At 36.8% G+C, this 16,276-nt stretch overlaps 1 protein-coding gene across 3 annotated transcripts in view; it reads right to left on the reverse strand.

The window, feature by feature from the left end:
* LOC136038190 (retinoic acid receptor RXR-like) overlaps positions 1 to 16,276 on the reverse strand; it is a 49,735-nt gene that overhangs the window by 22,459 nt on the left and 11,000 nt on the right. For 2 of the 3 annotated variants that reach the window (XM_065721273.1, XM_065721272.1), the window contains exon 2: positions 3,724 to 3,870. In XM_065721273.1, the coding sequence (XP_065577345.1) occupies positions 3,724 to 3,870 (147 nt within the window). Of the gene's footprint in view, positions 1 to 721; positions 846 to 3,723; positions 3,871 to 16,276 lie in introns of all 3 variants that reach the window. The other variant, XM_065721275.1, reaches the window with a different exon arrangement.

The raw sequence follows: 16,276 nt of genomic DNA on the forward strand, positions 1-16,276 counted from the left end.
AGGTTAGCGAATGTATTTTTCCTTTATTTTAAATATATTAATTAAGTATTGTGCAAAGTTTCATGGTGATATCTCAAATAGTTTTCAAGATATTAATTTTTTTAAGCTACAAGTTACATTGCAAGACGCGAAATCCGAGGCCTAAAATTGCGTTAAACTATGAAAATTAAATTTTTTTTTAGAAAAATCTATAAGAGATAGAGAAATAAAATTTGGTATTTATCAATAGGATAGCAAATGTAATAATTGTGCCAAGTTTCATCAAAATCTAAAGAGGTGGGTGTCAAAATAATTATTTACTAGGTGACTTGACATGGAATGACCCCTAGGTTAATATATAGGTTTCAAAACTTTACGTAAACACTTTATACCTAAGACCTTGACATACTAGTGGCAGATATTTCTTATTTGGAACTATTTCTTCTTTGGTATATTCTGCAATGACATACAAATCCTACGTTAATGTATAGGTTTTATGGCATGTTAGGTTAACTAGATTAATGTAAAGGTTTATTTGCCTAGCAAGAGTTCTATCAACATAATTGGGCGAAACTAGACTTTTGCAACAAAACTTTACGTAAACACTTTATACCTAACACCTTGACATACTAGTACCAGATATTCCTTCTTCGGAACTATTTCTTTTTTGTACATATTGTAATGACATACAAAATCCCATTGGATTCATTCTCAGGGTTTTATGGCATAAAAAAAAGCTTACCACTTTTAAGGAGAAGAACTTGATCTTCAATAGACAAATCAGAAAAATGAGGAATATGTTTGGCCCAGTCAACCAAGAGATATAATTGTTTATCAGATGTTTGAACCAAATCAGTGTTGCCATTCTAGAAGGGGAAAAAATAGTATCGATACATGGAAGGAACAAGATGCAAGCTAGAAAAGATGTAAAGAAATTACATATAAACTTCAAAATGGTTTTATAAACAAAACTCAAAGAGTAATGGCGGGACTTGGTCTTTCAAATTGGACAAGACTTGAGATTTAATCCTTACCTAACAAGTTAAGCGTTGGCTGTTAAGAATGGGTTTTCTTTTTCGGGAGGGGGGAGGAGGACAAACATTTTTCCCTGTCCCCTTTTTAATGTATCTGCTAGAACCAACAAAATTATTTGAAAAAAACGATTTTACAGGTGTTTTTAGTTAATACCTAACCTAGTTCTCACCCACTTTATCCCTCTGGTTTTTGTTTCTTCCCTGTGCTATTTCTATAATACTACCACAATTTTGTTCTAACTTAATGAATCTGATTTTAAGTAATTTTTGCAATATATTTAAACACGTAAAGGTTAAAGTAGGAGGCAGACATGAGAATTACAGAAATTTGGTGTCAAACCCTAAATCAGTAGGTGTGGAGTGGGACAACTCCTCAAACAAATATGCTTTGAGTTAAAATCAGGCAAATGTAAAGGGGAAACTTTCCCAAATTATACGATTTTTAAGACTTCCCCCTTATTTTCGTAGACCTGATTATAGACCTGATAATTGACCTGAATTTTGTGACGTTTTTTGAATTTGTTTCACCCACTGATGGAAGCTCTTCTTGATCATTATTCCTCTTATCTTATATTGCTTTGTTCTCAAAAATGGAATTGGAATGACTTGATGAGAAGGAAGCTGCTAAAATACTTATTGCAAAAAAGAGGAACTTCCATCGCTCTTCAATTGTACGTAAAAATTAACTGTACAATTTAAAATCCGTTTGTCACAGCTCAGTTATCTTTGACCATATGGTACTACTGTTCTTTTCATACCTCCAGGAATAGAGGTTCATATATTTACACCTTTAAACAACTTTTTTGCATGCTGTCCACTAGGTCTGCGTAGGATGGATACCGTTCTCCTGATTCACTGTCTTCGGGAGGGAGTACAATCCATAGTAAGGGGCAAATCCCCCGACGATTGCAGTGTTTTTCTCCCAGATTTCTCCAGGAGTCCATTTGGAGCTGGGTCTACTCTGACAAAGGATTTAAGTCTAGCACGCTAACCCCTCGGCTAGAACGGCTCGGTTCATATAAAATAGTTGGAATGACTAAATTTAAGAAGATAATTTTTGAAAAACCATTTCGGAGACTACAACAATATTTATTCAGGTGCCTGATCTACAGAAATCCACCTTTTTTGGTAGTCAGATTAATAATGAACAGGGTCTTTAAAATTTGTTATCAGCATATGGGGGGATGGAGGTGAACAGCTTCAAAAAACATCTAAAATATGTGAATTCTAGGGAAAACCTGAGAAATCATGAGGCACATAAATCTCAAGCAAAGGGGGGGGGGTATGGTAGACACCGCCTGTGGAATCTAGCCAGGCACGGACGCTGGGGTTAAGAGCTTGTGAGTCAGGGTTCCCTTGCACCAGAATCTTATGACTTTTTACAATTTTACCATAATCTGTTATATTTGCCATTCAATTCACATTTTCTTCGGTATTTCCTTTTTTAACGAATTAGCACCGCCTCCTCAAAATGAAATCCTGTGTACAGGCCTAGGTCAACTCAATTCCTTCACTACGAAACGTCTTTGTCTCCACATAGCCATGCTTTATGCCAAAAATTATATCTAACCGAACCTTTTAAAAATTAACTAGCTCTGACAACTCGAAAACCCTTTTTTTCTTCTTTTTTTTGCTTGTCTAGCAAACCTAAGCTGCCATCTACAGAAGATTTATATCAGAGAATAATTTTGGGAGCAAGTTCTTGGAAATAAGTTTGTATTTTTATTATATTCAAAAAAAAAAAAAATCTTTGAATAACCAGTAATTAACAAATGGGGCAAATTTTGATTTCCATAACAGCAAAACAGACACATTTCTTGTGTATATTCTGAATAAAAGTTTACCATACATTAAATAGAACAAGCTGCTATAAATCAAAACATTTCAATATCAGAGAAATTACCTTAACTCATGTTATATTTGGTTGAATTGGATTAGACTACCTTCAATAAGATTATACAAGTGTTTTTAGTTTTTCTTTTTTTTTTAATTTATTTGCTCAACAAAATTTAGCCAGTAATGGTAATTGATGGATGCAATAATTAAATAATTTTTCAGACAGTTCTAATCTAGTCTCCAGACAGTTCTAATTGAGGTCTACAGACAGTTCAAATCTAAGTCTCCAGACAGTTCTAATCGAAGTCTCCAAACAGTTCTAATCGAAGTATCCAAACAGTTCTAATCGAAGTCTCTAAACAGTTCTAATCGAAGTCTCCAGACAGTTCTAATCGAAGTATCCAGACAGTTCTAATTGAAGTCTCCAGACAGTTCTAATCGAAGTCTCCAGACAGTTCTAGTCGAAGTCTCCAGACAGTTCTAATCGAAAACTCCAAACAGTTTTAATCGAAGTCTCCAGACAGTTCTAATCGAAGCCTCCAGACAGTTCTTATCGAAGTCTCCAGATAGGTCTAATCGAAGTCTATTTACCCAGGACTCATTTGACTTCAACCATTGGGTCTTAGACCAAAAGTTAAAAGAGAAACATTTTACCGATTTATTTATTTTTTTTACTCGATCTTTAACTCAATTTCATCATTTTTACTTTACATACACAAAAAGTATCTTGTGACTCTAACTGTTTTAACTGCTACTACCCAAAAACCATATTATGGAGTTGTCTTTTTGATTTGAGACAGCCCAGGGTAGCTTAGCAAATCGTCTTGCAATGTACCAATAACAAAAGATTAGGTATGCCATACAAAAATCAAACCTCAAAAGCAACTAATTGATCTTCTCTCCCTTCGCCTCGCTGCTCAGCCTCAATAATCCGATCAACAGGGACATCGTATTGGTTGCCACTTGTTGACTCTACTTCATTGTCACCAATTCTATCGGCGCGATTTCTTTGCCTTTCCTCCTAAATAGCAAAATTACTCAATTAAAACTGGAAATCACATTTTTTTTTTCACACAAACAGACTAAATACTTTTGAAATATTTTACTTTATCAAATTAAGAATCTAAGGTACTTGTCTGTTATAGCGCCGACCACTCAAGTTGTTCATCCATTGACGTACTGTAGAACCGATTTCTTTGCTTAGTTTCTTTCAGCTTAGTGTGAGAAAAAACAAGGAAAAGTGACAAAATAGATGAAAAATATATAATTTGGGCTATATATTTGCACATTAAGGGGGGGGGGGGTAAAGTATTTTTAAAGTGTGAAGTTAGAAAACATTTCTTACTTCATAATATGCAGAATAATTGTACCTAACACATTTTGCATGCACTGCTGCTATACTTTACCCCACCTCCCCTAATGTACAAATATATAGCCCAAATTTATTTCTAAGGTATTATATTTTTATCATACTTAGGTGTGTTTCATTAGGATTAACCTAACTTCACTTCTTGGGTGGTCTGTGCTATAACAGACAAGTACCGAGTCTAGATCAGTTACTAGTAGCGAGCCTTAAAATTTTGCTGTTTCACCATTGAGAATTCCGAAAAACAAGGTTCCAAACTCCGATCTATCCAATTGGTATAACAAAAGCCAAGAGCCCATATGGCTCTTGTGAAGAGATCGGAGGAGCCAAGAGCTTCTTCCCACCAAGTTTCACTACGATTTCTCCACTCTAAGCGTTTTCCAAGATTTCCGGTTTCTCTATCCAACTCCTCCAATGTTAATGGATCCAGTCAGGATTTAAAATTAGAACTCTGAGACACGAGGTCCTTCTAAATATCGGATAACCGATGACCCGTTCGTAAGTTAAAAATACCTCATTTTTTTCTGATTTTTCCGAATCAACCGTCCTTCCATTCTTCCCCCCCCCAGATGGTCGAACCGGGGATGCGACTATTTCTAATTTAATGTGGTTGGGTCCCTGATATGCCTGCCAACTTTCAGCGATCGCTATATTGATCACGTATCTGGTTTCAGATCTTCTTCATGTAAAAACTGGGGTGGTACAGGATTCGAACTTGAGACCTCTCACACCCTAAGCGAGAATCATACCCTTAAAAGCCATACTTAATAAGGACAAACGTTTGCTTTATGGGCAAACAAAATTCTTCTTAACTATCTTGTTCGCTCGCTCTCCCCCCCCCCCCTCCCCCAGATGGTCGAATCGGAGAAGAGACTATTTCTAATTTAATCTCGTCTGGTCCCTGATAAGCCTGCCAACTTTCATCGTCCTAGCTTATCTGGAAGTGCCCAAACTAGCAAAAGCGGGACCGACTGACAGACAGACCGACAGCAATTTATACCAATATTGGTAAATACCAAGTGCCACAGTGATGCCATCACATTGTCTCGTCCAAAAATAATTAAACTTTTTCAAAAAAAAACGAACTAAAAAGCATCTAGACATGTACAAATGAGTTTTTTCTGTAAGGATTAGGGGTTGGGGACAATTTCAAAAAAGCAGTAAATAGCCAAATTATAGAGAATTATATTAGAAGACATTGGAAAAATCAACAAACCTTATAATTTTGAGGGAGAAGATAACGTACCCTTTGATGAGCGTGTCTAAAACTATTATTCTTAAAAATGAAACGTTATAAAGATTGTTTTCTTCCCTTTTAAGTACTTTTTCCGAAGTTCCTTTAACATCTTAAAACAAGTAATTATCTTAGTCAGGGCGTTATTTTATTCATTGTCTCATTGAATTGTTGCGCCACATGCTAATCTTTTTAAAAAGAGCTTTTATTCTGGAGAAAAAAATTTGAGAACATAATAAAAGAAGATTTTCAAATTAGTTATATTTCACCACATGCAAAAAATAACGAACAGAGAATTCGCAGAAATTTTGGTTCATAGAAGAAGAAAAATCACTGAAAGAGCCAAACAAATAGACCAGATTGAATGCCAAAAATCAACTAGTCCAAACTAAATGAAATGAAATGAAAATTAACTACAAATGAAATGAACTATAATTAATTAAAAACGATAACAATGGGATACCATCCAAAAGTTTCAATAAACAGAATATTATGAATGATTCAATAGGTTTGCAGAAAATTGCAAAAAGGTTTCAATATGGCAAGCACAAGAGGTGACTACTTAACTTACAAATTTCCTTCCATTGACTGACGACTTGTTTAGCTCTGAAAAAAATTTTCATGCGTGGAAAATCACCAAGGGTTTCCAAAAGGTTAGCTACTTATTCTATGTTAAGCTTATATTAAAATACTTTGTTTTAAATCAGCAATTGAAAGGAATGTTGGAGCTGCAACAACTCAGAAAATGAAGCAGAAAACTTGTTAAGTTTCCTGCTTATTGTTTGTACCTAAAAAAACAATGAAGTTTCTTTTATATTAGTGATGTTATAGTGGACATAACATCACTAATATGTCAAGGTCAATCTAAACAATGTCGGAAGAGCCAAGAGCCAAGACCTCATATGGCATGAGCTCTAACAAAATTCTAAGAATCAATAGATTGATTTAAAAGGAAAATCAGAGGCTCGATGCTGGTCGGGATTTAAAATAAAAGCACTGAGACACAAGGTCCTTCTAAATGTCAAAATTCATTAAGATACGATAACCCACTGGTAAGTTAAAAATACCTCATTTTTTCTAATTTTTCCTCTCCTTTCAACCCCCCCCCGTAGATGGTCGAATCGGGGAAAACAACTTTCTCAAGTCAATTTATGCAGGTGGACCCCCCCACTCCCCCAAAAAGAGCGAATCCAGTCCGGTTACGTCAATCACGTATCTACGACATTTGCTTAGTCTACCCACCAAGTTTAATACCGACCTCTCCACTCCAAGCGTTTTCCAAGATTTCTGGTTTCCCCATCCAACTCCCCCAATGTCACCAGAACTGGTCGACATTTAAAATAAGAGCTTTGAGACATGAGTTCCTTCTAAATATCAAGTTTCATTAAGATCTGGTCACCCGTTCTTCAGTTAAAAATACCTCAATGTTTCTAATTTTTCTGAATTAACACCCCTCCCAACACCCCAAAGATTTGGCAAGTACATAATCACGAATTATTATTAAGGTGTTCCAGAATAAAGGGTATGAAACTTTTACGAAACCTCTCTGTAACAGCATGGATCGGAGAGTAAGTTGGGATTGCTAAGGAGGCTGACCGGGGGAGTCGGAGTCTAATGGGATTGTGAAAAACAGGGAGTAAGTCCTCAGTACGGGGATTGTAAATGACTGATTTAGCGAAAAGCAGGCAAATTTGTTCCCTCCTTTCTTTTAAGGTGGTAATGCGTGCAGCTTTAAGGAGGAAGGAGTATGGAATTTTGCCTTCTTCGTAAATGATCCTGAGCGATTGCTTTTGGACCGTTAAAGAAAACCTCAATTTTCACATTTTCCAAGATTTCCAGTTTCCCCCTCGAACGCCCCCCAATGTCACCGGATCTGACCGTGATTTAAAATAAGAGCTCTGAAGCACAAGATCTTTCTAAATATTAAATTTCATTAAGATCTGATCACCCATTCGTAAATTACAAATGCCTCATATTTTCTAATTTTCTCAACTACCCACTCCCCCAACTCCACCAAAGAGATCCGTTCCGTAATCACGTATTTAGGATTTGTGTTTATTTATCCCACCAAGTTTTATCCCGATTCCTCCACTCTAAGTCATTTCCCAGATCCCCCCAATGACACTGGATCCGGTCGGGATTTAAAATAGGGGATCTGAGTTACGAGGTGTCCTTATAAAAATGTAATGTCGGAAGAGCCAAGAGCTCATATGGCATGAGCTCTAAGAAAATTCTAAGAATCAATAGATTGATTTAAAAGGAAAATCAGAGGCTCGATACTGGTCGGGATTTAAAATAAAAGCTCTGAGACACATGGTCCTTCTAAATATCAAAATTCATTAAGATACGATAACCCACTCGTAAGTTAAAAAACCTCATTTTTTCTAATTTTTCCTCTCCTTTCAGCCCCCCCCCCCCGTAGATGGTCGAATCTGGGAAAACAACTTTCTCAAGTCAATTTATGCAGATCCCTGACACGCCTTCCAATTTTCATCGTCCTAGCACATCCAGGAGCACCAAACTCGCCAAAGCACTGGACCCCCCCACTACCCCTAAAAGAGCGAATCCAGTCCAGTTAAGTCAATCACGTATCTACGACATTTGCTTATTCTGCCCACCAAGTTTAATACCAACCTCTCCACTCAAAGCGTTTTCCAAGATTTCTGGTTTCCCCATCCACCTCCCCCAATGTCACCAGATCTGGTCGACATTTAAAATAAGAGCTTTGAGACACGAGTTCCTTCTAAATATCAAGTTTCATTAAGATCTGGTCACCCGTTCTTCAGTTAAAAATACCTCAATGTTTCTAATTTTTCTGAATTAACACCCCCCCCCCAACACCCCAAAGATTTGGCAAGTACATGATCACGAATTATTATTAAGGTGTTCCAGAATAAAGGGTATGAAACTTTTACGAAACCTCTCTGTAACAACATGGATCGGAGAGTAAGTTAGGATTGCTAAGGAGGCTGACCGGGGGAGTCGGAGTCTAACGGGATTGTGAAAATCAGGGAGTAAGTCCTCAGTACGGGGATTGGAAATGACTGATTTAGCGAAAAGCAGGCAAATTTGTTCCCTCCTTTCTTTTAAGGTGGTAATGCGTGCAGCTTTAAGGAGGAAAGAGTATGGAGTTTTGCCTTCTTTGTAAATGATCCTGAGCGATCGCTTTTGGACCGATAAAGAAAACCTCAATTTTCACATTTTCCAAGATTTCCAGTTTCCCCCTCGCACGCCCCCCAATGTCACCGGATCTGACTGTGATTTAAAATAAGAGCTCTGAAGCACAAGATCCTTCTAAACATTAAATTTCATTAAGATCTGATCACCCATTCGTAAGTTACAAATGCCTACCCACTTTTTCCCAACTACCCACTCCCCCAACTCCACCAAAGAGATCCGTTCCGTAATCACGTATTTAGGATTTGTGCTTATTTATCCCGATTCCTCCACTTTAAGCCATTTCCCAGATTCCCCCCAACTCCCCCCAATGACACTGGATCCGGTCGGGATTTAAAATAGGGGATCTGAGTTACGAGGTCTTTATAAATATGGAATTTCATTAAGGTCCGATCACTCCTTCATAAATTAAACATATCAATTTTTTCCAATTTTTCATATTTAACCCTCCCCCAACTCCCCCAAAGAGAGCGGATCCGTTCCAGTTATGTCAATCACCTATTTAGGACTTGTGCTTATTTTTCCCACCACATTTCATCCTGATCCCTCCACTCTAAGGGTTTTCCAAGATTTTAGGTTCCCCCCCCCCACTCCCCCCAATGCCACCAGATCCAGCCGGATTTGAAACAAGAGCTCTGAGACACGGCATCTTTCTAAATATCAAATTTCATTAAGATACAATCACCCGTTCATAAGTTCAAAATACTTCATTTTTTCTAATTTTTCCGAATTAACCGTCCTCCCACTCTCCTCCCCACCCCCAGATGGTCGAATCGGGTAAAAGACTATTTCTAATTTAATCTGGTCTGGTTCCTGATACGCCAGCCAAATTTCATCGTCCTAGCTTATCTGGAAGTGCCTAAACTAGCAAAACCAGGACAGACAGAGAGACCGACCGACAGAATTTGCGATCGCTATATGTCACTTCGTTTATACCAAGTGTCATAAAAAAGCGGCTATCACAATCCCAAAAGAACCGAAATCGCACTTTAGTGTCAGTACAAAATTATAGAATTACAATCAATAAAAATTCAATCGATAAAAACTCATAAAGTTAAAACATAGAAAAAACAAAATTAAACAAAATTCTATCTAGCAAGCATTACGAAGTACGCACTTCAAAAATAAACACTAAAACTCTAAGATAAAAGTAGAGTGAGAAGGAGGGCTATTGATTTAAAATTTCAACTATATGAGGGATGAACTTTCTTCTATATCTTTTAGTGGAAACTCTTATTGGGGTAAGAAGGGGGATTTTTCTTGAACCAAAACATGGGGGTGCGACTTCAGGGAGTTTTACGTGAACCTTAATAAAACGCACTGTCACAAATTCAGCAAGTTGATCCTAAAATCTACGATTTTGGACTGTAGATTGTAACCAAGAATAGTAGACACGATACTCTTCAGGTCAAGACTAAAACAAATGAGGATGCACATTTTGCTAAGCGATATCAAATTTAGCTCCCAAGTAGAATTCAGCTTAAGTCAGAATTAAGCTGTCTACTGTTTTATCTGAAAAGCTGCAGAAGGGATAGAAGAAAACTTGTTGATCCAACTGAGGCTGTTTTAAAGCGTAAACTCTTAAAGCCATTTTGGAAAGAAGCTTTCCAAAAGCCCCTAACTTGCAACTCAAAGTCTTTAGCTAATGTACCGTTTAGTGGTACCGTTTTTCAATTCAGTGGCTTTTGGAGGTCTCACTTTTTCTCTTTCCGCATATGCTTATTTAATCATTGTTTTTTCCTTTCTTAATTTCACTTATTTCCTCTTTTCAATTTTTATTAGACCTCTGTATTGCCTAATTTCTTTACAAAAAAAAAAGAAAAAAAAAACATCACCTTTCCTTTGCGTGTCAAACTATCAAACATAGTTCACTCGACTCAAAAGACCCCCATGGAGGAAGCGGGATATTTATATTAAACCTGTATATATATCCCATATTATGAAGCCATGTGCGACCTGCCTTCCTGTACGGTTGCGACACATGGCTTTCAAAAGCAACAGAAGTATATGCACTGAATGCCTTCGACCATTGAACGCCTTCGACCATGAATGCCTAATGCAAATACTTGGCTTCCTATAGGGTGAGCGATAGTCAAGCAACTCGATTCGTCATCGTTGTGAAATGAAGCTCGATATCAGAACTACCGTACAGTTCTGAAGGTATATACCCACCGCCATCTACTCTGGTTTGGTTACATCAGTTGAAGACTAGAGGAAACGCTGGCAAAAAAAGAAATTACGCTGCATTGGGCAGCTGCAGAAATTACGAAACGTCGAAGAACACAACTCAAAAGATGGATAAGCAGTGTCAAAATGCACGTCAAATCAATCCATGGTTTCCATCACCAGGGCCGCCGGCAGGACCCTGAATGACAAGAAATAGTCAGCCCACAGACCCACAATGAAGGAATGGGAATTCAACCGTCTTCAACTTCTTCGAGTCTGGGAGAGCTGCCGCCCAGATTTCGTCTGATTCAAGTATAAAGAAAGTAAGTGCTAAATATTTACAGAGGGACAGATAGACAAGTAATTGTGGGACCTGATTTCGTCTTTTCTGACATCAAAGGACTTTGGTGGGAGATAATAATATAATTTTAAGAGGATTAATTTTATCGCTGACCAAAAATCCTTTAAAGCAAAAAATTTAAGCCGAGTCCGAGAGCCCGGCTCAATGAGGAAACATGTATATTATTCCTAAACGTTTGTTTAATAGCTCTTTGATCTCAAAATGTAAACGAGGCTATTTGTAAATTACAGAAAAACTCTTTCCCAAGATATTCCATCTTATTTTTAGATTTCAATATTTCAAAAATTTTCTCACCTTTCTACCCCTAAACTTTTTTCAGAAATCCTTATGACCTCATAAAAAACAGATGGAAAATAATTTGAACATCAAGTGTAGGCTGTAAGCCCACAAAATATGTCAAAATCATCTCTTGTTGTGTTTGTTCCGTAATCCTTTTTCCTTTAACACAGAAGTAATAGAATGAATAAACAAAGGAATAATTTTAATAATGTTAAGGTTGCTTCCGACAAAACGTTCACTTCCTTCAGTTGCTGATAAATGGGATTTTAAAGACAGTCCCCTCTACTTTAACTCGGAATCCATAGCCATTCAAACCTAAGGAGATAGAAAAACAGCCAGAAGACGGTCGACATTTTCTATGCATTTTAAGCTCAATTTTATCATAGTTTTTTTCTAATTTTTAGAAAAAAAAAACTTTTCTTCAATTTTCCTTTAATGATTTAACTAAGGAAATCAAATTTTTAGACAGCATTTCCAGTGAAGAAAGAACCAGTAACGTGCTTACATACAGGACGGCCTGGGGTATCTTCTAAAGGTGCAGGTTTCTTATGCTCGGGCAACTCCGCAAAGTGGGAGGAATCTTCTAAATCGTTTGCTGAAAAGAAAGTTGACCAGCATTTCATGATTAAAGCAGCTATTGTAGACCTAGAGGCTGGCTTACCAATTAGGGCAGTGTTGAAGAAACATGGAGTGTCATGTTCAGTTTTCACAGACACTACCAAAAGTATTCAAAACTCAGTGATGACAAAAAAAAGTGAATTATAGTGGTGTCCAAAAGTTCTAGTTGTGACTATTTTTATGCTTGAAGAAGAAGCATCACTCTCTCAATACCTGCTGCAAGCAAGCAGAATGTGTGGTTTGACCAGTCAAGACACTAGAACCCTTGCTTACAACTATGCCATTGCAAACAACAAGACTGTCTGAGACAGCTGGTTGAAAGAAGCCAGTATAGAATGGTTAGCTGGATTTTGGGCTTGAAACCCAGAGCTTTCAGTGAGAAAGCCAGAGGCAACAAGTTTGGGGTGTGTCACAAGCATTAACAAGCACAATGTACAGGTTTGAACTTACAGTCAGTTTTGAAGAAAACTCCATTTACAGCAAGCAACATATTCCACTCTGATGAAACCTAATTCACCACTGTTCATGTTCTTCCAAAGATTTTTGCTGAGAAGGGTATAAAATAAGTGGGTAAAGCCACCACAGCTGAGCATGGCATGCTTGTGACTATGGTTGGAACCATCTCATCAACTCACCACCAGCAAGAACTTACAGGAGGATCTATCACCTTATCTTGCTGGCAAATGTGATTTAAGGTAAGGTATTTAACGATTTCAGATAAGTATGTAACAGATAACTATACAAGAAAACTGCATCATTAGTCTGAGTTGGGATTCTATATGCATCAATATTCAAATGACTTTTGAAATGATGGCATTCTGAATGTACTATCTCATAAACAGCAGTGTATGAGTTTTTTTTTTCAGTTTTCCAGTTTATTGGGCTACAGTGAGTTGAGACAATTGAGAAGACACTGTGGAAGCCACTAGGTCCAGTACAGTTAAAACAGAGCACAATGATTGTATTGAATTTTTAATGTATTATACCCTATTGGCAATATCACTAGTCTGAGCAGAAATGTCACACTTGTGTCAGTTCTTAGTTGGGAAAGTGTTTGGGTCAACTGACTAGTGGTGGCAAACTCCAACTTGAGATCTTCCCTGAAAGATTTCAGGGAGTTATACATAACAGAAGCTAGCTTTGCTATGATAGCCTGCTCACTAAAGAGAGGAGGGGGTGGGTTAACTTTAAAGGCTGGACATGACCAGGAATAAGTAATTACATCATCTTGCTTGATAATTTAGTGTGTTTTTTTATGCTCTTTCCTATTATAGACTACAAATTACTTCCTAGAAAAATACCCACACTCTTAATGGACAAATATTTGGTCAAAATTATATATACTTACTGTATTTTCAATAAGATTAAAATGGGTACTTGTCTGTTGAACAAAATATACTCAAGAACTATGCTGTGTAAAATATAACAGAAACTGGTTTCTCTTCCTGGATCAGTTATGATTTGCTAATTTTGAGCAAGAAAATTATGATGTATGGATATTATTAGATATTTAATATATAGAGGTGGTTAGGGGTTAGTTTAGGTTAGATATTTAACACAATGTATTCTGGATGGTCTACTTTCCATAATTATTTGTCATGTTTTCTATCATTTTGTTTCTAAAGTATCATATTATCCTCATGTTTTGGTTATTTCATTAGGATTAACTAACTTCCCCTATCAAGTGTATTCTGCATAACAGACAAGTACCTAAAAACATGACTTAAATAAAAATGTTCTGCATAAAATATTATTTAAGGATGTGGATAACAATGAAAGGAAACATGATAATCAGAATAAAAGAAACATGTTGCCTAGTCTAATAAAAGTAATAGTTTCATTGCTTTTTAGTAGTTCTATGTATATCTAAGGATAAGATACCTAATAGTCATATTAGGCTAAATCACTATAAAATGTCAATTATATCAGCTAGCAAGTGAATTGTTTCACCATTAGATTTGCATAAATTTACCCCATATAAAAATACCCCAATTTTCATGTTTTCCAAGAATTCCGGTTTCCCCCTCCAACTCCCCCCAATGTCACAGGATCTGGTCAGAATTTAAAATTAGAGCTTTAAAGCACTAGATCCTTCTAAATATCAAATTTCATTAAGATCTGGTCACCCTTTCGTAAGTTACAAATACCTCATTTTTCCAAATTACCCCCCCCCCCCAACTCCACCAAAGAAAACAGATCCGGTCCGGTTATGTCAGTCACGTATCTTATACAGGTTTTTGTTTTTTCCCATCCAGTTTTATCCTGATCTCTCCGCTTTAAGTATTTTCTACGATTTCCTGTCCCCCCCCCCAATGACGATGGATCCGGTTGAGATTTAAAATAAGAGATCTGAGTTACGAGGTCCTTCTAAATATGAAGTTTCATGAAGATCTGATCGGTCCTTCGTAAGTTAAAAATATGTCATTTTTCTAATTTTTCAGAATTAAACCCCCCTCCCAATAGAGCGGGTCCGCTCCGCTCCAATTATATAAATCATGTATATAAGACTTTTTCTTATTTTTCCCACTAAAGTTTCATCCCGATCCCTTTAATCTAAGCGTATTCCATGATTTTAGGTTTCCCCCCAAATTCCCCCCAATGTCACCAGATCCGGTCGGAATTTAATAAGAGCCTTGAGACACGATATCCTTCTAAATATCAGATTTCATTGAGATCCGATCACCCGTTCGTAAGTTAAAAACACCTAATTTTTTCTAGTTTTTCATAATTAACCCCCTCCCCAACTACCCCAAAGAGAGCGGATCCGTTCTGGTTATGTCAATCATGTATCTAGGACTTGTGCTTATTTTTACCACTAAGTTTCATCCCGATTCCTCCACTCTAAGTGTTGTCCAAGATTTTAAGTCCCCCCCCCCCAACCCCAATGTCACCAGATCCGGTCGGAATTTAAAATAAGAGCTCTGAGACATGATATTCTTCCAAACATCAAATTTCATTAAGATCTGATCAACCGTTTGTAAGTTAAAAATACTTCATTTCTCTATTTTTTCCAAATTAACGGCCCCCCCACTCCCCCCCCCGATGGTCAAATCGGGAAATTCGAATTTAGTCTAATTATTTCTAATTTAATCTGGTCCGGTCCCTGATACGCCTCCCAAATTTCATCGTCCTGGCTTACCTGGAAGTGCCTAAAGTAGCAAAACCGGGACCGACAGACAGACAGACCGATAGAATTTGCGATTGCTAAATGTCACTTGGTTAATACCAAGTGCCATAAAAAATGAAATCTAATAAGGGGATTAGTTAAGGGGATACACATACCATACATATCTTACAAATTGGACCGGGAGCTCAATTTATTGATGAAAAAATCTATATGCAGTTTTTCGTAGCAGCCGGCACCTAAAAAATAGCTAAAAATAAGCTAAAAATATTTGGTACCAAATACCTTAAAGAGGTTTGAAGAGTCTTAAGAGGTCCTTTAAAATTGAATCTGTCTTCAAGCAACAACATATAGTAAATGCTTTGAGTTTTACGGAGGAGAAGCACTGTTAGATTTTAGCTAGTTAGTTGTACTAAGGGGCATCCCGAACCACTTTTCATTGGGTGGGGGGAAAGAACTTCGTAGATTATACTGAATCACTACCTGATTTCTGCAGAAATCACCTTAAATTAAACGTATCACCTTAAATTAGATATCCTTTTTGAGACCACATTGCCTTTCTATGACGAACAATTAAACGTTCTAATGGGGATAAATCCATTTATTTAGACAGTGAATAATATTTGAACCATTTAAACGTTAATTTGTTCGTAATTGTAAAAAACAGCCCCTCATAGTGGTTTTGATTTAGCTGTTTTTAACATTTCTATCGAATTTGTCACCCTAAAAAACAATGGAGTTCCTGTGCATATACCTTACTATATTCCAGACCCTTTTTCTGATTCGGAAAAGTGCTGTCAGATTTTAGCTAGTTAGTTGTACATATTTGTTTTTACGGTTCAACTTGGCAACACTGACGAAACTGTGGTATTGGCATATAATTTTCATAATTCTGAAAGAATCAAAAGCAAAAGCTTAAAAAAACACGTGCCCAGATTTGAACAGATTTAAGAAGAGTCCAGATGACAAAACAGTTTTAATTTTGATGTTTTTGGTACTTAGATGGGGAAAACAGTATTTTTTTTTACTTTATAGTTTATGCTTTTTTTTCTTAATTGATCTTGATTTTATTACTTTTTTAACCTTCTACTGCTGTGAGCTT

The sequence above is a fragment of the Artemia franciscana genome, chromosome 17 (genome assembly GCF_032884065.1).
Source record: "Artemia franciscana chromosome 17, ASM3288406v1, whole genome shotgun sequence".
Taxonomy (NCBI): Eukaryota; Metazoa; Arthropoda; class Branchiopoda; order Anostraca; family Artemiidae; genus Artemia; species Artemia franciscana.